At 48.5% G+C, this 23,840-nt stretch overlaps 1 protein-coding gene across 1 annotated transcript in view; it reads right to left on the bottom strand.

Annotated features, from left to right (window-relative positions):
* Positions 1–23,840, bottom strand: part of LOC139397128 (dystrophin-like) — a gene marked incomplete at both ends in the record, with an annotated part of 60,276 nt that overhangs the window by 2,741 nt on the left and 33,695 nt on the right. The window contains 7 exons of the mRNA XM_071144002.1: positions 17,196–17,407; positions 18,377–18,494; positions 18,956–19,113; positions 19,315–19,513; positions 19,847–19,996; positions 20,405–20,530; positions 23,305–23,452. Coding sequence (XP_071000103.1) covers positions 17,196–17,407; positions 18,377–18,494; positions 18,956–19,113; positions 19,315–19,513; positions 19,847–19,996; positions 20,405–20,530; positions 23,305–23,452 — 1,111 coding nt within the window. The remainder of the gene's footprint in view (positions 1–17,195; positions 17,408–18,376; positions 18,495–18,955; positions 19,114–19,314; positions 19,514–19,846; positions 19,997–20,404; positions 20,531–23,304; positions 23,453–23,840) is intronic.

Raw genomic sequence — 23,840 nt, 5'->3', positions numbered from 1 at the left:
ATGAAGATCCAGGATGGAAGGACATTCATATCAGTTGTTCCTCTAACTAGACTAGAGGGAGTCATAGCAACACAGGGACTGTACTAGAGGGAGTCATAGCAACACAGGGACTGTACTAGAGGGAGTGATAGCAACACAGGGACTGTACTAGAGGGAGTCATAGCAACACAGGGACTGTACTAGAGGGAGTCATAGCAACACAGGGACTGTAACATGATTCCTGGAAACGTTGCTGAGCAGAGTGGTAGAACAGGGCCTGTTGGATGTTGTAATATTCAGTATTCCAGGCTTTGCCACTCTAGTCTCATTACATTCTCATCCTGTTATACTGTAGTGATGAGGATTCCTCATCTAGTCCTTATCAGAGAGACGCCTCACAGCTTTACACATATTACCTTCCTGGAATCATCTCCACTCCGTGCTGCACATGCTCAAGTGTGTGTGTGTGTGTGTGTGTGTGTGTGTGTGTGTGTGTGTGTGTGTGTGTGTGTGTGTGTGTGTGTGTGTGTGTGTGTGTGTGTGTGTGTGTGTGTGTGTGTGTGAGAGTGAGAGTGAGAGTGAGAGTGAAAGAGAGAGAGTGAGAGAGAGAGAGAGAGGGTTCGCCAGGGTTGCAATCTGAGCCCTGCACTCTTCAATATTTACATCAGCGAATTGGCCACTATTCTAGATAAATCCTCAGCCCTGGTGTTAGTCTCCACAGTTCAGAGGTTAAACGCCTGCTCTTCGCTGATGACCTATGCCTGCTGTCACCCACAGCACATGGCCTACAGCAGAGCCTGGACCTGATAGAGCAGTACTACCAGACATGGGCCCTGGCAGTAAACCCCCACAGCACATGGCCTACAGCAGAGCCTGGACCTGCTAGAGCAGTACTGCCAGACCTGGGCCCTGGCAGTAAACCCCCACAGCACATGGCCTACAGCAGAACCTGGACCTGCTAGAGCAGTACTACCAGACCTGGGCCCTGGCAGTAAACCCCCACAGCACATGGCCTACAGCAGAGCCTGGACCTGCTAGAGCAGTACTACCAAATCTGGGCCCTGGCAGTAAACCCCCACAGCACATGGTCTACAGCAGAGCCTGGACCTGCTAGAGCAGTACTACCAGACCTGGGCCCTGGCAGTAAACCCCCACAGCACATGGCCTACAGCAGAGCCTGGACCTGCTAGAGCAGTACTGCCAGACCTGGGCCCTGGCAGTAAACCCCCACAGCACATGGCCTACAGCAGAGCCTGGACCTGCTAGAGCAGTACTGCCAGACCTGGGCCCTGGCAGTAAACCCCCACAGCACATGGCCTACAGCAGAACCTGGACCTGTTAGAGCAGTACTACCAGACCTGGGCCCTGGCAGTAAACCCCCACAGCACATGGCCTACAGCAGAGCCTGGACCTGCTAGAGCAGTACTGCCAGACCTGGGCCCTGGCAGTAAACCCCCACAGCACATGGCCTACAGCAGAGCCTGGACCTGCTAGAACAGTACTACCAGACCTGGGCCCTGGCAGTAAACCCCCACAGCACATGGCCTACAGCAGAGCCTGGACCTGCTAGAGCAGTACTACCAGACCTGGGCCCTGGCAGTAAACCCCCACAGCACATGGCCTACAGCAGAGCCTGGACCTGCTAGAGCAGTACTACCAGACCTGGGCCCTGGCAGTAAACCCCCACAGCACATGGCCTACAGCAGAGCCTGGACCTGCTAGAGCAGTACTGCCAGACCTGGGCCCTGGCAGTAAACCCCCACAGCACATGGTCTACAGCAGAGCCTGGACCTGCTAGAGCAGTACTGCCAGACCTGGGCCCTGGCAGTAAACCCCCACAGCACATGGCCTACAGCAGAGCCTGGACCTGCTAGAACAGTACTACCAGACCTGGGCCCTGGCAGTAAACCCCCACAGCACATGGCCTACAGCAGAGCCTGGACCTGCTAGAGCAGTACTACCAGACCTGGACCCTGGCAGTAAACCCCCACAGCACATGGCCTACAGCAGAGCCTGGACCTGCTAGAGCAGTACTACCAGACCTGGGCCCTGGCAGTAAACCCCCACAGCACATGGCCTACAGCAGAGCCTGGACCTGCTAGAGCAGTACTGCCAGACCTGGGCCCTGGCAGTAAACCCCACAGCACATGGTCTACAGCAGAGCCTGGACCTGCTAGAGCAGTACTGCCAGACCTGGGCCCTGGCAGTAAACCCCCACAGCACATGGCCTACAGCAGAGCCTGGACCTGCTAGAACAGTACTACCAGACCTGGGCCCTGGCAGTAAACCCCACAGCACATGGCCTACAGCAGAGCCTGGACCTGCTAGAGCAGTACTGCCAGACCTGGGCCCTGGCAGTAAACCCCACAGCACATGGTCTACAGCAGAGCCTGGACCTGCTAGAGCAGTACTGCCAGACCTGGGCCCTGGCAGTAAACCCCCACAGCACATGGCCTACAGCAGAGCCTGGACCTGCTAGAACAGTACTACCAGACCTGGGCCCTGGCAGTAAACCCCCACAGCACATGGCCTACAGCAGAGCCTGGACCTGCTAGAGCAGTACTACCAGACCTGGGCCCTGGCAGTAAACCCCCACAGCACATGGCCTACAGCAGAGCCTGGACCTGCTAGAGCAGTACTACCAGACCTGGGCCCTGGCAGTAAACCCCCACAGCACATGGCCTACATCAGAGCCTGGACCTGCTAGAGCAGTACTGCCAGACCTGGGCCCTGGCAGTAAACCCCCACAGCACATGGCCTACAGCAGAGCCTGGACCTGCTAGAGCAGTACTGCCAGACCTGGGCCCTGGCAGTAAACCCCAAAAAGACTCAAATAAGGATTTTCTAGAGAAGATCCAGATCTCAGGGAATTAGACCAAAGTTCTCAATTGGTACAAAATATATATGTCAGGTGTGTGCGTACTGGTAGCGGAGTCGGGTGCAGGAGAGCAGAGAGGTGTGAACAGGCACACACTTTATATTGGCAGGAGAAACCAACAGCCAATTGGCAAAACGCGCAAACAGTCACAATAATTAGACACGTCACGTCATTATGACACGTCACGTCATTATGACACGTCACGTGATTATGACACGTCACGTCATTATGACACGTCACGTCATTATGACACGTCACGTCATTATGACACGTCACGTCATTATGACACGTCACGTCATTATGACACGTCACACAAACAATATCACACAAACACATGGTGGGGAACAGAGGAATACATACATGCAGAGTGATTGGGGGAATGTAAACCAGGTGTACAGGGAACAGAGGAATACATACATGCAGAGTGATTGGGGAATGTAAACCAGGTGTACAGGGAACAGAGGAATAAATACATGCAGAGTGATGGGGGAATGAAAACCAGGTGTACAGGGAACAGAGGAATAAATACATGCAGAGTGATGGGGGAATGAAAACCAGGTGTACAGGGAACAGAGGAATAAATACATGCAGAGTGATTGGGGAATGTAAACCAGGTGTACAGGGAACAGAGGAATAAATACATGCAGAGTGATTGGGGGAATGTAAACCAGGTGTACAGGGAACAGAGGAATAAATACATGCAGAGTGATTGGGGAATGTAAACCAGGTGTGGGGGAACAGAGGAATAAATACATGCAGAGTGATTGGGGAATGTAAACCAGGTGTACAGGGAACAGAGGAATAAATACATGCAGAGTGATTGGGGAATGTAAACCAGGTGTACAGGGAACAGATGAATAAATACATGCAGAGTGATTGGGGAATGTAAACCAGGTGTACAGGGAACAGAGGAATAAATACATGCAGAGTGATTGGGGAATGTAAACCAGGTGTGGGGGAACAGAGGAATAAATACATGCAGAGTGATTGGGGAATGTAAACCAGGTGTACAGGGAACAGAGGAATAAATACAGGCAGAGTGATTGGGGAATGTAAACCAGGTGTGGGGGAACAGAGGAATGAATACATGCAGAGTGATTGGGGAATGAAAACCAGGTGTGCAGGGAACAGAGGAATAAATACATGCAGAGTGATTGGGGGAATGAAAACCAGGTGTACAGGGAACAGAGGAATAAATACATACAGAGTGATTGAGGAATGTAAACCAGGTGTACAGGGAACAGAGGAATACATACATGCAGAGTGATTGGGGAATGAAAACCAGGTGTACAGGGAACAGAGGAATAAATACATGCAGAGTGATTGGGGGAATGAAAACCAGGTGTACAGGGAACAGAGGAATACATACATGCAGAGTGATTGGGGGAATGTAAACCAGGCGTGGGGGAACAGAGGAATAAACACATGCAGAGTGATTGGGGAATGTAAACCAGGTGTACAGGGAACAGAGGAATAAATACAGAGTGATTGAGGAATGAAAACCAGGTGTACAGGGAACAGAGGAATAAATACATGCAGAGTGATTGAGGAATGTAAACCAGGTGTGGGGGAACAGAGGAATAAATACATGCAGAGTGATGGGGGAATGTAAACCAGGTGTGCAGGGAACAGAGGAATAAATACATGCAGAGTGATTGGGGGAATGAAAACCAGGTGTGCAGGGAACAGAGGAATAAATACATGCAGAGTGATTGAGGAATGTAAACCAGGTGTACAGGGAACAGAGGAATACATACATGCAGAGTGATTGGGGAATGTAAACCAGGTGTGGGGGAACAGAGGAATAAATACATGCAGAGTGATTGAGGAATGTAAACCAGGTGTACAGGGAACAGAGGAATACATACAGAGTGATTGAGGAATGTAAACCAGGTGTACAGGGAACAGAGGAATAAATACATGCAGAGTGATTGGGGAATGTAAACCAGGTGTACAGGGAACAGAGGAATAAATACATGCAGAGTGATTGGGGAATGTAAACCAGGTGTACAGGGAACAGAGGAATAAATACATGCAGAGTGATTGGGGAATGTAAACCAGGTGTACAGGGAACAGAGGAATAAATACATGCAGAGTGATTGGGGAATGAAAACCAGGTGTGTAATGGAACAGAGGAATAAATACATGCAGAGTGATTGGGGGAATGAAAACCAGGTGTGCAGGGAACAGAGGAATAAATACATGCAGAGTGATTGGGGGAATGAAAACCAGGTGTGCAGGGAACAGAGGAATAAATACATGCAGAGTGATTGGGGAATGAAAACCAGGTGTGTAATGGAACAGAGGAATAAATACATGCAGAGTGATTGGGGGAATGAAAACCAGGTGTGCAGGGAACAGAGGAATAAATACATGCAGAGTGATTGGGGGAATGAAAACCAGGTGTGCAGGGAACAGAGGAATAAATACATGCAGAGTGATTGGGGAATGTAAACCAGGTGTACAGGGAACAGAGGAATACATACATGCAGAGTGATTGAGGAATGTAAACCAGGTGTACAGGGAACAGAGGAATAAATACATGCAGAGTGATGGGGGAATGTAAACCAGGTGTACAGGGAACAGAGGAATAAATACATGCAGAGTGATTGCGGGAATGTAAACCAGGTGTGCAGGGAACAGAGGAATGCATACATGCAGAGTGATTGGGGGAATGAAAACCAGGTGTACAGGGAACAGAGGAATAAATACATGCAGAGTGATTGGGGAATGTAAACCAGGTGTACAGGGAACAGAGGAATGCATACATGCAGAGTGATTGGGGAATGTAAACCAGGTGTGCAGGGAACAGAGGAATGCATACATGCAGAGTGATTGGAGGAATGTAAACCAGGTGTGCAGGGAACAGAGGAATAAATACATGCAGAGTGATTGGGGAATGAAAACCAGGTGTGCAGGGAACAGAGGAATACATGCAGAGTGATTGGGGAATGTAAACCCGGTGTGTAATGGAACAGAGGAATAAATACATGCAGAGTGATTGGGGAATGTAAACCAGGTGTGTAATGGAACAGAGGAATAAATACATGCAGAGTGATGGGGGAATGTAAACCAGGTGTGTAATGGAACAGAGGAATAAATACATGCAGAGTGATTGGGGAATGTAAACCAGGTGTGCAGGGAACAGAGGAATGAATACATGCAGAGTGATTGGGGAATGTAAACCAGGTGTACAGGGAACAGAGGAATAAATACATGCAGAGTGATGGGGGAATGTAAACCAGGTGTGGGGGAACAGAGGAATAAATACATGCAGAGTGATTGGGGAATGTAAACCAGGTGTACAGGGAACAGAGGAATAAACACATGCAGAGTGATTGGGGAATGTAAACCAGGTGTACAGGGAACAGAGGAATAAATACATGCAGAGTGATTGGGGAATGTAAACCAGGTGTACAGGGAACAGAGGAATAAATACATGCAGAGTGATGGGGGAATGAAAACCAGGTGTACAGGGAACAGAGGAATAAATACATGCAGAGTGATGGGGGAATGAAAACCAGGTGTACAGGGAACAGAGGAATAAATACATGCAGAGTGATTGGGGAATGTAAACCAGGTGTACAGGGAACAGAGGAATAAATACATGCAGAGTGATTGGGGGAATGTAAACCAGGTGTACAGGGAACAGAGGAATACATACATGCAGAGTGATTGGGGAATGTAAACCAGGTGTGCAGGGAACAGAGGAATAAATACATGCAGAGTGATTGGGGGAATGAAAACCAGGTGTACAGGGAACAGAGGAATAAATACATACAGAGTGATTGAGGAATGTAAACCAGGTGTACAGGGAACAGAGGAATACATACATGCAGAGTGATTGAGGAATGTAAACCAGGTGTACAGGGAACAGAGGAATAAATACATGCAGAGTGATTGGGGAATGAAAACCAGGTGTACAGGGAACAGAGGATTAAGTACATGCAGAGTGATTGGGGGAATGAAAACCAGGTGTACAGGGAACAGAGGAATACATACATGCAGAGTGATTGGGGGAATGTAAACCAGGCGTGGGGGAACAGAGGAATAAATACATGCAGAGTGATTGGGGAATGTAAACCAGGTGTACAGGGAACAGAGGAATAAATACAGAGTGATTGAGGAATGAAAACCAGGTGTACAGGGAACAGAGGAATAAATACATGCAGAGTGATTGAGGAATGTAAACCAGGTGTGGGGGAACAGAGGAATAAATACATGCAGAGTGATGGGGGAATGTAAACCAGGTGTGCAGGGAACAGAGGAATAAATACATGCAGAGTGATTGGGGGAATGAAAACCAGGTGTGCAGGGAACAGAGGAATAAATACATGCAGAGTGATTGGGGAATGTAAACCAGGTGTACAGGGAACAGAGGAATAAATACATGCAGAGTGATTGGGGAATGTAAACCAGGTGTACAGGGAACAGAGGAATAAATACATGCAGAGTGATTGGGGAATGTAAACCAGGTGTACAGGGAACAGAGGAATAAATACATGCAGAGTGATTGGGGAATGTAAACCAGGTGTACAGGGAACAGATGAATAAATACATGCAGAGTGATTGGGGAATGAAAACCAGGTGTGTAATGGAACAGAGGAATAAATACATGCAGAGTGATTGGGGGAATGAAAACCAGGTGTGCAGGGAACAGAGGAATAAATACATGCAGAGTGATTGGGGGAATGAAAACCAGGTGTGCAGGGAACAGAGGAATAAATACATGCAGAGTGATTGGGGAATGTAAACCAGGTGTGCAGGGAACAGAGGAATAAATACATGCAGAGTGATTGGGGAATGTAAACCAGGTGTACAGGGAACAGAGGAATACATACATGCAGAGTGATTGAGGAATGTAAACCAGGTGTACAGGGAACAGAGGAATAAATACATGCAGAGTGATGGGGGAATGTAAACCAGGTGTACAGGGAACAGAGGAATAAATACATGCAGAGTGATTGGGGGAGTGTAAACCAGGTGTGCAGGGAACAGAGGAATGCATACATGCAGAGTGATTGGGGGAATGTAAACCAGGTGTACAGGGAACAGAGGAATAAATACATGCAGAGTGATTGGGGAATGTAAACCAGGTGTACAGGGAACAGAGGAATGCATACATGCAGAGTGATTGGGGAATGTAAACCAGGTGTGCAGGGAACAGAGGAATGCATACATGCAGAGTGATTGGAGGAATGTAAACCAGGTGTGCAGGGAACAGAGGAATAAATACATGCAGAGTGATTGGGGAATGAAAACCAGGTGTGCAGGGAACAGAGGAATACATGCAGAGTGATTGGGGAATGTAAACCAGGTGTGTAATGGAACAGAGGAATAAATACATGCAGAGTGATTGGGGAATGTAAACCAGGTGTGTAATGGAACAGAGGAATAAATACATGCAGAGTGATGGGGGAATGTAAACCAGGTGTGTAATGGAACAGAGGAATAAATACATGCAGAGTGATTGGGGAATGTAAACCAGGTGTGCAGGGAACAGAGGAATGAATACATGCAGAGTGATTGGGGAATGTAAACCAGGTGTACAGGGAACAGAGGAATAAATACATGCAGAGTGATTGGGGAATGTAAACCAGGTGTGCAGGGAACAGAGGAATAAATACATGCAGAGTGATTGGGGAATGAAAACCAGGTGTGCAGGGAACAGAGGAATACATGCAGAGTGATTGGGGAATGTAAACCAGGTGTGTAATGGAACAGAGGAATAAATACATGCAGATTGATTGGGGAATGTAAACCAGGTGTACAGGGAACAGAGAAATACATGCAGAGTGATTGGGGAATGTAAACCAGGTGTGTAATGGAACAGAGGAATAAATACATGCAGAGTGATTGGGGAATGTAAACCAGGTGTGGGGGAACAGAGGAATAAATACATGCAGAGTGATTGGGGAATGTAAACCAGGTGTGCAGGGAACAGAGGAATGCATACATGCAGAGTGATTGGGGAATGTAAACCAGGTGTACAGGGAACAGAGGAATAAATACATGCAGAGTGATTGAGGAATGAAAACCAGGTATGCAGGGAACAGAGGAATAAATACATGCAGAGTGATTGGGGAATGTAAACCAGGTGTACAGGGAACAGAGGAATACATACATGCAGAGTGATTGAGGAATGTAAACCAGGTGTACAGGGAACAGAGGAATACATACATGCAGAGTGATGGGGGAATGTAAACCAGGTGTACAGGGAACAGAGGAATAAATACATGCAGAGTGATTGAGGAATGTAAACCAGGTGTACAGGGAACAGAGGAATAAATACATGCAGAGTGATGGGGGAATGTAAACCAGGTGTGGGGGAACAGAGGAATAAATACATGCAGAGTGATGGGGGAATGAAAACCATGTGTGCAGGGAACAGAGGAATAAATACATGCAGAGTGATTGGGGGAATGTAAACCAGGTGTACAGGGAACAGAGGAATAAATACATGCATAGTGATTGGGGGAATGTAAACCAGGTGTGGGGGAACAGAGGAATACATACAGAGTGATTGGGGAATGAAAACCAGGTGTACAGGGAACAGAGGACTAAATACATGCAGAGTGATTGGGGAATGTAAACCAGGTGTGCAGGGAACAGAGGAATAAATACATGCAGAGTGATTGGGGAATGTAAACCACGTGTACAGGGAACAGAGGAATAAATACATGCAGAGTGATTGGGGGAATGTAAACCAGGTGTGCAGGGAACAGAGGAATAAATACATGCAGAGTGATTGGGGAATGAAAACCAGGTGTGCAGGGAACAGAGGAATAAATACATGCAGAGTGATTGGGGGAATGTAAACCAGGTGTACAGGGAACAGAGGAATAAATACATGCAGAGTGATTGGGGAATGAAAACATGCAGAGTGATTGGGGAATGAAAACCAGGTGTGTAATGGAACAGAGGAATAAATACATGCAGAGTGATGGGGGAATGTAAACCAGGTGTGTAATGGAACAGAGGAATAAATACATGCAGAGTGATTGGGGAATGTAAACCAGGTGTACAGGGAACAGAGGAATAAATACATGCAGAGTGATTGGGGAATGTAAACCAGGTGTACAGGGAACAGAGGAATAAATACATGCAAAGTGATTGGGGGAATGTAAACCAGGTGTGCAGGGAACAGAGGAATAAATACATGCAGAGTGATTGGGGAATGAAAACCAGGTGTGCAGGGAACAGAGGAATAAATACATGCAGAGTGATTGGGGAATGATGTGCAGAGAGGAATAAATACATGCAGAGTGATTGGGGGAATGTAAACCAGGTGTACAGGGAACAGAGGAATAAATACATGCAGAGTGATTGGGGAATGAAAACCAGGTGTGTAATGGAACAGAGGAATAAATACATGCAGAGTGATTGGGGGAATGAAAACCAGGTGTGCAGGGAACAGAGGAATAAATACATGCAGAGTGATTGGGGGAATGAAAACCAGGTGTGCAGGGAACAGAGGAATAAATACATGCAGAGTGATTGGGGAATGTAAACCAGGTGTGCAGGGAACAGAGGAATAAATACATGCAGAGTGATTGGGGAATGTAAACCAGGTGTACAGGGAACAGAGGAATACATACATGCAGAGTGATTGAGGAATGAAAACCAGGTGTGTAATGGAACAGAGGAATAAATACATGCAGAGTGATGGGGGAATGTAAACCAGGTGTGTAATGGAACAGAGGAATAAATACATGCAGAGTGATTGGGGAATGTAAACCAGGTGTACAGGGAACAGAGGAATAAATACATGCAGAGTGATTGGGGAATGTAAACCAGGTGTACAGGGAACAGAGGAATAAATACATGCAAAGTGATTGGGGGAATGTAAACCAGGTGTGCAGGGAACAGAGGAATAAATACATGCAGAGTGATTGGGGAATGAAAACCAGGTGTGCAGGGAACAGAGGAATACATGCAGAGTGATTGGGGAATGTAAACCAGGTGTGTAATGGAACAGAGGAATAAATACATGCAGAGTGATTGGGGAATGTAAACCAGGTGTACAGGGAACAGAGGAATACATGCAGAGTGATTGGGGAATGTAAACCAGGTGTGTAATGGAACAGAGGAATAAATACATGCAGAGTGATTGGGGAATGTAAACCAGGTGTACAGGGAACAGAGGAATACATGCAGAGTGATTGAGGAATGTAAACCAGGTGTGGGGGAACAGAGGAATACATACAGAGTGATTGGGGAATGAAAACCAGGTGTACAGGGAACAGAGGAATAAATACATGCAGAGTGATTGGGGAATGTAAACCAGGTGTACAGGGAACAGAGGAATAAATACATGCAGAGTGATTGGGGAATGTAAACCAGGTGTGCAGGGAACAGAGGAATGAATACATGCAGAGTGATTGGGGAATGTTAACCAGGTGTACAGGGAACAGAGGAATAAATACATGCAGAGTGATTGGGGAATGTAAACCAGGTGTACAGGGAACAGAGGAATAAATACATGCAGAGTGATTGGGGGAATGTAAACCAGGTGTGCAGGGAACAGAGGAATAAATACATGCAGAGTGATTGGGGAATGAAAACCAGGTGTGCAGGGAACAGAGGAATACATGCAGAGTGATTGGGGAATGTAAACCAGGTGTGTAATGGAACAGAGGAATAAATACATGCAGAGTGATTGGGGAATGTAAACCAGGTGTACAGGGAACAGAGGAATACATGCAGAGTGATTGGGGAATGTAAACCAGGTGTGTAATGGAACAAGACAAAACAAATGGAAATATGAGAAATGGAGCGGCGATGGTTAGAAAGCCGTTGACGCCGACCGCCGAACGCCGCCTGAACAAGGAGAGGAGAACGCCACCCCAACAAGGAGAGGAGAACGCCGCCCCAACAAGGAGAGGAGAACGCCGCCCCAACAAGGAGAGGAGAACGCCGCCCCAACAAGGAGAGGAGAACGCCGCCCCAACAAGGAGAGGAGAACGCCGCCCCAACAAGGAGAGGAGAACGCCGCCCCAACAAGGAGAGGAGAACGCCGCCCCAACAAGGAGAGGAGAACGCCGCCCCAACAAGGAGAGGATAACGCCGCCCCAACAAGGAGAGGAGAACGCCGCCCCAACAAGGAGAGGAGAACGCCGCCCCAACAAGGAGAGGAGAACGCCGCCCCAACAAGGAGAGGAGAACGCCGCCCCAACAAGGAGAGGAGAACGCCGCCCCAACAAGGACAGGAGAACACCGCCCCAAAAAGGAGAGGAGACGACTTCGGAGGAAGTCGTGACAATATAGAGTACTGCACACACTACAATTACTTAGGTTTAAAAATAAGCTCAACCGAAATGAGGCAGTGAATGAACTGAGAGAGAAAGCACACAGGGCATTCTACGCCATTAAAAAGCTCATTCAAATTGAAATACCTATTAACATTTGGCTAAAACGAATTGATTGTGTCATTGAACCAATTGCACTTTATGGCAGCGAGGTGTGGGGTCCACTTGCAAAACAAGATTTCATCAAATGAGACAAACACCCCATTGAAACCCTGCATGCAGAGTTCTGTAAGATTCTCCTACATGTCCAGAGGAAAACTACAAACAATGCATGCAGGGCAGAATTGGGCCAATATCCACCAATAATAAACACTCAAAAAAGAGCAATTCAGTTTTGGAAACATCTCAAATACAGTGACCCCCTCTCATATCATTACCAAGCCCTGCTATACCAAGAGCTGAGCAAAGAAAAGAGTCCCCTCATCCAGCTGGTCCTGAGTTCACAAACCTGTTCTACTAACAAACTGAAGCCTCAGTCCCCTCATCCAGCTGGTCCTGAGTTCACAAACCTGTTCTACTAACACACTGAAGCCTCAGTCCCCTCATCCAGCTGGTCATGAGTTCACAAACCTGTTCTACTAACAAACTGAAGCCTCAGTCCCCTCATGCAGCTGGTCCTTAGTTCACACACCTGTTCTACTAACACACTGAGGCCTCAGTCCCCTCATCCAGCTGGTCCTGGTCCTTAGTTCACAAACCTGTTCTACTAACACACTGAAGCCTCAGGACCAGAACATCCAATCAATCAGAATAAACAAAATTACAACACAGTCAAAACAAAACTATATTGCTTACTGGGAAACACAAACACAATGCAGTGCTCTCTGGCCCTAAATCGACAGTACACTGTGGCTAACTATTTGACCATGGTTACTGATCAAAATCTTAGAAAAACCTTGACAAAGTACAGGCTCAGTGAGCACAGCCTTGTCATTGAGAAGGGTAGACACAGGAAAACCTGGCTCCCTGTAGAGGAACGGCTGTGCAACCACTGCACAACAGCAGAACCTGGCTCCCTGTAGAGGAAAGGCTGTGCAACCACTGCACAACAGCAGAACCTGGCTCCCTGTAGAGGAAAGGCTGTGCAACCACTGCACAACAGCAGAACCTGGCTCCCTGTAGAGGAAAGGCTGTGCAACCACTGCACAACAGCAGAACCTGGCTCCCTGTAGAGGAAAGGCTGTGCAACCACTGCACAACAGCAGAACCTGGCTCCCTGTAGAGGAAAGGCTGTGTAACCACTGCACAACAGCAGAACCTGGCTCCCTGTAGAGGAAAGGTTGTACAACCACAGCACCACAGCAGAACCTGGCTCCCTGTAGAGGAAAGGCTGTGCAACCACTGCACAACAGCAGAACCTGGCTCCCTGTAGAGGAAAGGCTGTACAACCACAGAACCACAGCAGAACCTGGCTCCCTGTAGAGGAAAGGCAGTGCAACTACTGCACCACAGCAGAACCTGGCTCCCTGTAGAGGAAAGGCTGTGCAACCACTGCACAACAGCAGAACCTGGCTCCCTGTAGAGGAAAGGCTGTACAACCACTGCACCACAGCAAAACCTGGCTCCCTGTAGAGGAAAGGCTGTGCAACCACTGCACCACAGCAGAACCTGGCTCCCTGTAGAGGAAAGGCTGTACAACCACAGAACCACAGCAGAACCTGGCTCCCTGTAGAGGAAAGGCTGTACAACCACAGAACCACAGCAGAACCTGGCTCCCTGTAGAGGAAAGGCTGTGTAACCACTGCACCACAGCAGAACCTGGCTCCCTGTAGAGGAAAGGCTGTGCAACCACTGCACAACAGCAGAACCTGGCTCCCTGTAGAGGAAAGGCTGTACAACCACTGCACCACAGCAGAACCTGGCTCCCTGTAGAGGAAAGGCTGTGCAACCACTGCACCACAGCAGAACCTGGCTCCCTGTAGAGGAAAGGCTGTACAACCACAGAACCACAGCAGAACCTGGCTCCCTGTAGAGGAAAGGCTGTACAACCACAGAACCACAGCAGAACCTGGCTCCCTGTAGAGGAAAGGCTGTGTAACCACTGCACAACAGCAGAACCTGGCTCCCTGTAGAGGAAAGGCTGTGCAACCACTGCACCACAGCAGAACCTGTCTCCCTGTAGAGGAAAGGCTGTGCAACCACTGCACAACAGCAGAACCTGGCTCCCTGTAGAGGAAAGGCTGTGTAACCACAGCACCACAGCAGAACCTGGCTCCCTGTAGAGGAAAGGCTGTGCAACCACTGCACCACAGCAGAACCTGGCTCCCTGTAGAGGAAAGGCTGTGTAACCACTGCACCACAGCAGAACCTGGCTCCCTGTAGAGGAAAGGCTGTGCAACCACTGCACAACAGCAGAACCTGGCTCCCTGTAGAGGAAAGGCTGTGTAACCACTGCACAACAGCAGAACCTGGCTCCCTGTAGAGGAAAGGCTGTGTAACCACTGCACAACAGCAGAACCTGGCTCCCTGTAGAGGAAAGGCTGTGTAACCACTGCACAACAGCAGAACCTGGCTCCCTGTAGAGGAAAGGCTGTGCAACCACTGCACAACAGCAGAACCTGGCTCCCTGTAGAGGAAAGGCTGTGCAACCACTGCACAACAGCAGAACCTGGCTCCCTGTAGAGGAAAGGCTGTGCAACCACTGCACAACAGCAGAACCTGGCTCCCTGTAGAGGAAAGGCTGTGCAACCACTGCACAACAGCAGAACCTGGCTCCCTGTAGAGGAAAGGCTGTACAACCACAGAACCACAGCAGAACCTGGCTCCCTGTAGAGGAAAGGCTGTGCAACCACTGCACAACAGCAGAACCTGGCTCCCTGTAGAGGAAAGGCTGTGCAACCACTGCACAACAGCAGAACCTGGCTCCCTGTAGAGGAAAGGCTGTGCAACCACTGCACAACAGCAGAACCTGGCTCCCTGTAGAGGAAAGGCTGTGCAACCACTGCACAACAGCAGAACCTGGCTCCCTGTAGAGGAAAGGCTGTACAACCACAGAACCACAGCAGAACCTGGCTCCCTGTAGAGGAAAGGCTGTGCAACCACTGCACAACAGCAGAACCTGGCTCCCTGTATAGGAAAGGCTGTACAACCACAGAACCACAGCAGAACCTGGCTCCCTGTAGAGGAAAGGCTGTACAACCACAGAACCACAGCAGAACCTGGCTCCCTGTAGAGAAAGGCTGTACAACCACTGCACAACAGCAGAACCTGGCTCCCTGTAGAGGAAAGGCTGTACAACCACAGAACCACAGCAGAACCTGGCTCCCTGTAGAGGAAAGGCTGTGCAACCACAGAACCACAGCAGAACCTGGCTCCCTGTAGAGGAAAGGCTGTACAACCACAGAACCACAGCAGAACCTGGCTCCCTGTAGAGGAAAGGCTGTACAACCACAGAACCACAGCAGAACCTGGCTCCCTGTAGAGGAAAGGCTGTACAACCACAGAACCACAGCAGAACCTGGCTCCCTGTAGAGGAAAGGCTGTGCAACCACAGAACCACAGCAGAACCTGGCTCCCTGTAGAGGAAAGGCTGTACAACCACAGAACCACAGCAGAACCTGGCTCCCTGTAGAGGAAAGGCTGTGCAACCACAGAACCACAGCAGAACCTGGCTCCCTGTAGAGGAAAGGCTGTACAACCACAGAACCACAGCAGAACCTGGCTCCCTGTAGAGGAAAGGCTGTACAACCACAGAACCACAGCAGAACCTGGCTCCCTGTAGAGGAAAGGCTGTACAACCACAGAACCACAGCAGAACCTGGCTTCCTGTAGAGGAAAGGCTGTACAACCACAGAACCACAGCAGAACCTGGCTCCCTGTAGAGGAAAGGCTGTACAACCACAGAACCACAGCAGAACCTGGCTTCCTGTAGAGGAAAGGCTGTACAACCACAGAACCACAGCAGAACCTGGCTCCCTGTAGAGGAAAGGCTGTACAACCACAGAACCACAGCAGAACCTGGCTTCCTGTAGAGGAAAGGCTGTGTAACCACTGCACAACAGCAGAACCTGGCTCCCTGTAGAGGAAAGGCTGTACAACCACAGAACCACAGCAGAACCTGGCTCCCTGTAGAGGAAAGGCTGTACAACCACTGCACAACAGCAGAACCTGAGACGAAGCTGCATTTCCTGACAAAATGTCAAAAATATAAAACAATTAGAGAGTGTCATTTCCCCAAATATGAAACCCTTATTCAAGGTTTCAAAGACCTCTTTGATGAGGATAGTCTACCCGTCCTGTTGGGGGAGGACGCAGAGAGCTCTGGGTTGGCAGCGCACTACATTGCTGCCTGGCATAAGTTGAGGGACAGTGTCTGACAGACCAATCAACCTGCACATGTCCTCTACTGTATACTTAATGTTATTGTTCAATGTATGGTTATTTTGACCCTTGGTTATTGTTGTTACTGTTGTCCCGTTAACAATGTTGATTCTTATTATCTTCATATTGTAAATATCCAAAGTAAGCTTTGGCATTATGTACATTGTTACAACATGCCAATAAAGCAAATTGGATTAGAGAGAGAGAGAGAGAGAGAGAGAGGGGGGGGGGGGGGGGGGAGAGAGAGAGAGAGAGAGAGAGAGAGAGAGAGAGAGAGAGAGGGGGGGGTAGAGAGAGAGAGAGAGAGAGAGAGAGAGAGAGAGGGGGGGGTAGAGAGAGAAAGAGAGGGTAGAGAGAGAGAGAGAGGGGGAGAGGGGTAGAGTGTGTGTGTGTGTGTGTGTGTGTGTGTGTGTGTGTGTGTGTGTGTGTATGTGTGTGTTTGTGTGTCTGTGCGTATATGTGTGTGCGTGTGTGTGAGTGTGCGTATGTGTGTGTGTGAGTGTTTGTGTGTGCATGTGTGTGTGTTTGTGTGTGTTTGTGTCTGTGCGTATATGTGTGTGCGTGTGTGTGAGTGTGCGTATGTGTGTGTGTGTGTGTTTGTGTGTGCATGTGTGTGTGTTTGTGTGTGTTTGTGTCTGTGCGTATATGTGTGTGCGTGTGTGTGAGTGTGCGTATGTGTGTGTGTGAGTGTTTGTGCATGTGTGTGTAACCTTGAGGTCAGTGTTTTGCTTCTTCAGAGCATCCATGGTGTAGGAAATATCCTGCCACGACTCCAGCTTGTCATTGGCTCGTTTGATGAGAGGTTCCACCTCCTTCCTGGCGTCCAACCAATCAGAGGAGTCCTGCAGCATGTTCTGTAGCTGTTGATGTCTATCAGCCAGTCTGCCCTGTGACTCCTCCCAGTGGGTCTGCAACCTGTCAACTACACACACACACACACACACACACACACACACACACACACACACACACACACACACACACACACACACACACACACACACACACACACACACACACACACACACACACACACACACACACTGAGTGAGATCGACTACAACCTACCTGATCAACAAATCTCCCTGCATCCAAAATCCCTAGTCATTATCATTAGTACATCAGTTAGTTTGTTCAGTCAGCGACTGAGCTGAATCAAGGTTCTCTAACAGACCATACTGATAGTTTGTGGTTATTAATGGAGTCATTGATGAGTTTGTGTTTAGTAATAACAGTTTGTGGTCAGTTTGTAGTCAGATCATTAAGTGATAGTTGGTCAGTTTGTGGTCAGTTTGTGGTCAGTTTGTGGTCAGTTTGTGGTCAGTTTGTGGTCAGTTTGTAGTCATTGATGACAGTTTGTAGTCAGATCATTAAGTGATAGTTGGTCAGTTTGCAGTCAGTTTGTGGTCAGTTTGTGGTCAGTTTGTGGTCAGTTTGCAGTCAGTTTGCAGTCAGTTTGTGGTCAGTTTGCAGTCAGTTTGCAGTCAGTTTGTGGTCAGTTTGCAGTCAGTTTGCAGTCAGTTTGTGGTCAGTTTGCAGTCAGTTTGTGGTCAGTTTGTGGTCAGTTTGCGGTCAGTTTGCGGTCAGTTTGCGGTCAGTTTGTGGTCAGTTTGTGGTTGTGGTCAGTTTGTGGTCAGTTTGCAGTCAGTTTGTGGTCAGGTTGTGGTCAGGTTGTGGTCAGTTTGTGGTCAGTTTGTGGTCAGTTTGCAGTCAGTTTGCGGTCAGTTTGTGGTCAGTTTGTGGTCAGTTTGTGGTCAGTTTGCGGTCAGTTTGCGGTCAGTTTGTGGTCAGTTTGCGGTCAGTTTGCGGTCAGTTTGTAGTCAGTTTGTGGTCAGGTTGTGGTCAGTTTGTGGTCAGTTTGCGTAGTAAGTAATGGTTGTGGTTGGCGTACTGCGGTCGGTGATAGCAGCTCGTGTCTCCTGGTTGTTGGTTTTGTTCTTCAGGTTCTGGGCTGCAGTCAGCTGACCCTCCAGCTGGGGGCGCCGCCGCTCCATGTCCCCCAGTGCTCCCTACAGACAGCAAGACAGAGACAGAACATTTCAATGAATATCTGGATGTCAAGTATTTACAACTATTTGAGCCATGTATTTGAGCCATGTATTTGAGCCATATATTTGAGCCAGGTCAGTGCCTGTGTTCTCAAAGCGTCTCAGAATAAGAGTGCTGATCAGGATCAGATCCTCCCCGGTCCATGTAATCATGTATTCATTATGATCGAAAATGCCAAACTGATCCCAGATCAGCACTAGGATCTGGTCCTCTCTCTAGTATTCATTATGATCTAAAATGCTAACCTGATCCCAGATCAGCACTAGGATCTGGTCCTCTCTCTAGTGTTCATTATTATCTAAAAGGCAAACCTGATCCCAGATCAGCACTCCTGCTCTGAGACTCTTTATGAATACAGGCCAGGGTCTCAGCGGCTAAACGGAGTCTCTCACACTCTGTGACACACTGGTTGACCCCTGACCTTGGTCTTGACGATCATGTGGTTGATGTCGTCCAGTTCGGCCACGGTCACCCTCTGTGTCTGTACCATCTGATCCAGCAGGGATAGCCAATCAAAGAGCTCTGCCCAGGCCTTGTTGAACTGAGCCAGGGCTGGGGCGTCTCCCTGGAGGGTCTCAACTGGAGGGGGGCAGTGTGATACAATCAGTAGCCATTCAGTCACACATACCATTAACATCTGCTACCTATGTGTATGTGACAAATACAATTTGATTTGACACACACACACACACACACACACACACACACACACACACACACACACACACACACACACACACACACACACACACACACACACACACACCCTCATCTCCTTACTGGTGGTTTTCTGGATCTTTAGAGCGGCCAGCCTCTCTCTGTGTACTATCATTTTCCCCTGAATCGCCCTCCAATCATCACTCAGACTGTGGTACTTCTCCTTCTCTGGTTGGCTGGGAGGCGTGTCCTTGTACAGCTCCTGGCCCTTAGCCAACACCCCCTCCACCTCAGGTTTCTTGACCTGGACTTCATCTATGAGCTGAAACATCACAAACCATTCCAAGACAATGAAACTACTCTCAATCTCAATTCGTCTTTCAGAGGTTCCTCCCGTCTCCTCTCCTAGCCTCCTTTTCCAGCTGGAAGAAAAGTAGGTCTAAGGTCCCTGACCATTGACCTTTTTCTCCCATATGTTTTGAGAAGGAGGCGTGGAGAGAGGATGCAAAGAATTAAGGAAAGATTAATGGATATAGGGTTAGGTCCCTGTAGGCATGGATGGATTGATGGATGGATGGATGGAGGGAGGGAGGGAGGGATCGATGGACAAATTGACTGATAGATGGATGGATGACAGGATGGATTGATAGTCTACCTTGGGTTCCACATTGTCAGGGTTTTCCTCTAGGGTGGTCCTGGTGGTTGAGGTCCACGAGGAGAGGTAAGTCAGCCGGTCCTGGAAGTGAGACAGCTCCTTCAGCAAGCTCTCAATCTGCTTCTGCTTCTCAGGCAGGTCTTTAGACACCTATAAGGGGGAGGGAGAGGAAGGACCCAAGTGTTTTCAATGGTAGGGAGGAGGAAGGCACATCCAGGAATATTATATTGAAGGAAAACAGGAACTTAATATGAAGCAGGATACAGTCCTCTCACACACACAGTACAAAGGTCTCCCACAGGGAGGAGGGAGAGGCCCCGAGTTGGGGGCCATTTTAGTTGAATTACAAGAGCATTTCCAATGGTAGGAAGGAATATACAGTACACTTGATCATACACTAAAAAACAAAACACATGAGCCCAACATTAAGTTAAAAAATAGACTACTCCTACACACAAGTTGAAATACAAATATCGACTAGTCAATATTCATGTTCAACATCCAACTGATCTTATCCACCTAAAGGACAGAACCTCCTCTATAGAAAGGGATACTAACCTGTACCCAGCGTGTGTTGATCATCTTCATTTCCTTCTGTTTGTCAGCAGGGAGGGGAATGGTGCTGGTCCTCGTGTTGATGGTATCCACATTGTTCTGTCTGGCTGGTAGTTCCAACACACGAGCCTGCACACGCACACGCACACACACGCACGCACGCATACACACACACGCACGCACGCACGCACACAGCACAGACGCACACACACACACACACACGCACAAGCACACACACACGCAAGCACGCACGCACACAACACAGACGCACGCACACACACACACACGCACGCACGCGCACGCACGCACACAACACAGACGCACACACACACACACACGTTTGAACATAGACAATCTCCAAATAAAGATCATGAATGAAATAATAACGGATCAATGATGTGGCCAGTGGGACATAGAGAGAGACAGGGGTATGTAGCTTTGGGGACCTTTACAACCTGTGTCCACAGTAATCTAGACTAGGAGACAGACTAGTGAGAGACGTTCCCTGGCCAGTAATCTAGACTAGGAGACAGACTAGTGAGAGATGTCCTCTGGCCAGTAATCTAGACTAGGAGACAGACTAGTGAGAGATGTCCTCTGGCCAGTAATCTAGACTAGGAGACAGACTAGTGAGAGATGTCCTCTGGCCAGTAATCTAGACTAGGAGACAGACTAGTGAGAGATGTCCTCTGGCCAGTAATCTAGACTAGGAGACAGACTAGTGAGAGATGTCCTCTGGCCAGTAATCTAGACTAGGGGACAGACTAGTGAGAGATGTCCTCTGGCCAGTAATCTAGACTAGGAGACAGACTAGTGAGAGATGTCCTCTGGCCAGTAATCTAGACTAGGAGACAGACTAGTGAGAGATGTCCTCTGGCCAGTAATCTAGACTAGGAGACAGACTAGTGAGAGATGTCCTCTGGCCAGTAATCTAGACTAGGAGACAGACTAGTGAGAGATGTCCTCTGGCCAGTAATCTAGACTAGGGGACAGACTAGTGAGAGATGTCCTCTGGCCAGTAATCTAGACTAGGAGACAGACTAGTGAGAGATGTCCTCTGGCCAGTAATCTAGACTAGGAGACAGACTAGTGAGAGATGTCCTCTGGCCAGTAATCTAGACTAGGAGACAGACTAGTGAGAGATGTCCTCTGGCCAGTAATCTAGACTAGGAGACAGACTAGTGAGAGATGTCCTCTGGCCAGTAATCTAGACTAGGAGACAGACTAGTGAGAGATGTCCTCTGGCCAGTAATCTAGACTAGGAGACAGACTAGTGAGAGATGTCCTCTGGCCAGTAATCTAGACTAGGAGACAGACTAGTGAGAGATGTCCTCTGGCCAGTAATCTAGACTAGGAGACAGACTAGTGAGAGATGTCCTCTGGCCAGTAATCTAGACTAGGAGACAGACTAGTGAGAGATGTCCTCTGGCCAGTAATCTAGACTAGGAGACAGACTAGTGAGAGATGTCCTCTGGCCAGTAATCTAGACTAGGAGACAGGCTAGTGAGAGATGTCCTCTGGCCAGTAATCTAGACTAGGAGACAGACTAGTGAGAGATGTCCTCTGGCCAGTAATCTAGACTAGGAGACAGACTAGTGAGAGATGTCCTCTGGCCAGTAATCTAGACTAGGAGACAGACTAGTGAGAGATGTCCTCTGGCCAGTAATCTAGACTAGGAGACAGACTAGTGAGAGATGTCCTCTGGCCAGTAATCTAGACTAGGAGACAGACTAGTGAGAGATGTCCTCTGGCCAGTAATCTAGACTAGGAGACAGGCTAGTGAGAGATGTCCTCTGGCCAGTAATCTAGACTAGGAGACAGGCTAGTGAGAGATGTCCTCTGGCCAGTAATCTAGACTAGGAGACAGACTAGTGAGAGACGTCCTCTGGCCAGTAATCTAGACTAGGAGACAGACTACTGAGAGATGTTCCCTGGCCAGTAATCTAGACTAGGAGATAGACTAGTGAGAGAAGTTCCCCTGCCAGTAATCTAGACTAGGAGACAGACTAGTGAGAGATGTTCCCTGGCCAGTAATCTAGACTAGGAGACAGATTAGTGAGAGATGTTCCCTGGCCAGTAATCTAGACTAGGAGACAGACTAGTGAGAGACGTTCCCTGGCCAGTAATCTAGACTAGGAGACAGACTAGTGAGAGATGTCCTCTGGCCAGTAATCTAGACTAGGAGACAGACTAGTGAGAGATGTCCTCTGGCCAGTAATCTAGACTAGGAGACAGACTAGTGAGAGATGTCCTCTGGCCAGTAATCTAGACTAGGAGACAGACTAGTGAGAGATGTCCTCTGGCCAGTAATCTAGACTAGGAGACAGACTAGTGAGAGATGTCCTCTGGCCAGTAATCTAGACTAGGAGACAGACTAGTGAGAGATGTCCTCTGGCCAGTAATCTAGACTAGGAGACAGACTAGTGAGAGATGTCCTCTGGCCAGTAATCTAGACTAGGAGACAGGCTAGTGAGAGATGTCCTCTGGCCAGTAATCTAGACTAGGAGACAGGCTAGTGAGAGATGTCCTCTGGCCAGTAATCTAGACTAGGAGACAGACTAGTGAGAGACGTCCTCTGGCCAGTAATCTAGACTAGGAGACAGACTACTGAGAGATGTTCCCTGGCCAGTAATCTAGACTAGGAGATAGACTAGTGAGAGAAGTTCCCCTGCCAGTAATCTAGACTAGGAGACAGACTAGTGAGAGATGTTCCCTGGCCAGTAATCTAGACTAGGAGACAGATTAGTGAGAGATGTTCCCTGGCCAGTAATCTAGACTAGGAGACAGACTAGTGAGAGACGTTCCCTGGCCAGTAATCTAGACTAGGAGACAGACTAGTGAGAGACGTTCCCTGGCCAGTAATCTAGACTAGGGGACAGACTAGTTGTTGTTGTTGACTGTACCGTGACTTTCTCCAGGGTGGCGTTCATCTGGTGGTGATCTCCAGGCGTCAGGGGGAAGGCCACGACCTCCTCCGCCTCATCCAGCCAGGACAGAAACTCCCCCATGTCCTCCTGCAGCCCCATCGCTGCAGTACGTGCCTCTGCAGACCTGACACACACAGGAACAGTTAGGAGGAATATCGTATACACACACACACACACACACACACACACACACACACACACACACACACACACACACAGGGAGCAGTTAGGAGGAATACCGTATACACACACACACACACACACACACACACACACACACACACACACACACACACATACATACACACACACACACACACACACACACACACACACACACACACACACACACACACACACACACACACACACACACACACACACACACACACACACACACACACACACACACACACACACACACACACACACACACACACACACACACACAGGGAACAGTTAGGAGGAATACCGTATACACACACACACACACACACACACACACACACACA

Source organism: Oncorhynchus clarkii, unplaced genomic scaffold, assembly GCF_045791955.1.
Source record: "Oncorhynchus clarkii lewisi isolate Uvic-CL-2024 unplaced genomic scaffold, UVic_Ocla_1.0 unplaced_contig_8890_pilon_pilon, whole genome shotgun sequence".
Taxonomy (NCBI): Eukaryota; Metazoa; Chordata; class Actinopteri; order Salmoniformes; family Salmonidae; genus Oncorhynchus; species Oncorhynchus clarkii.
Note: the sequence above shows the minus strand (reverse complement) of the source record. Positions and strands in the feature narration are given on the sequence as shown.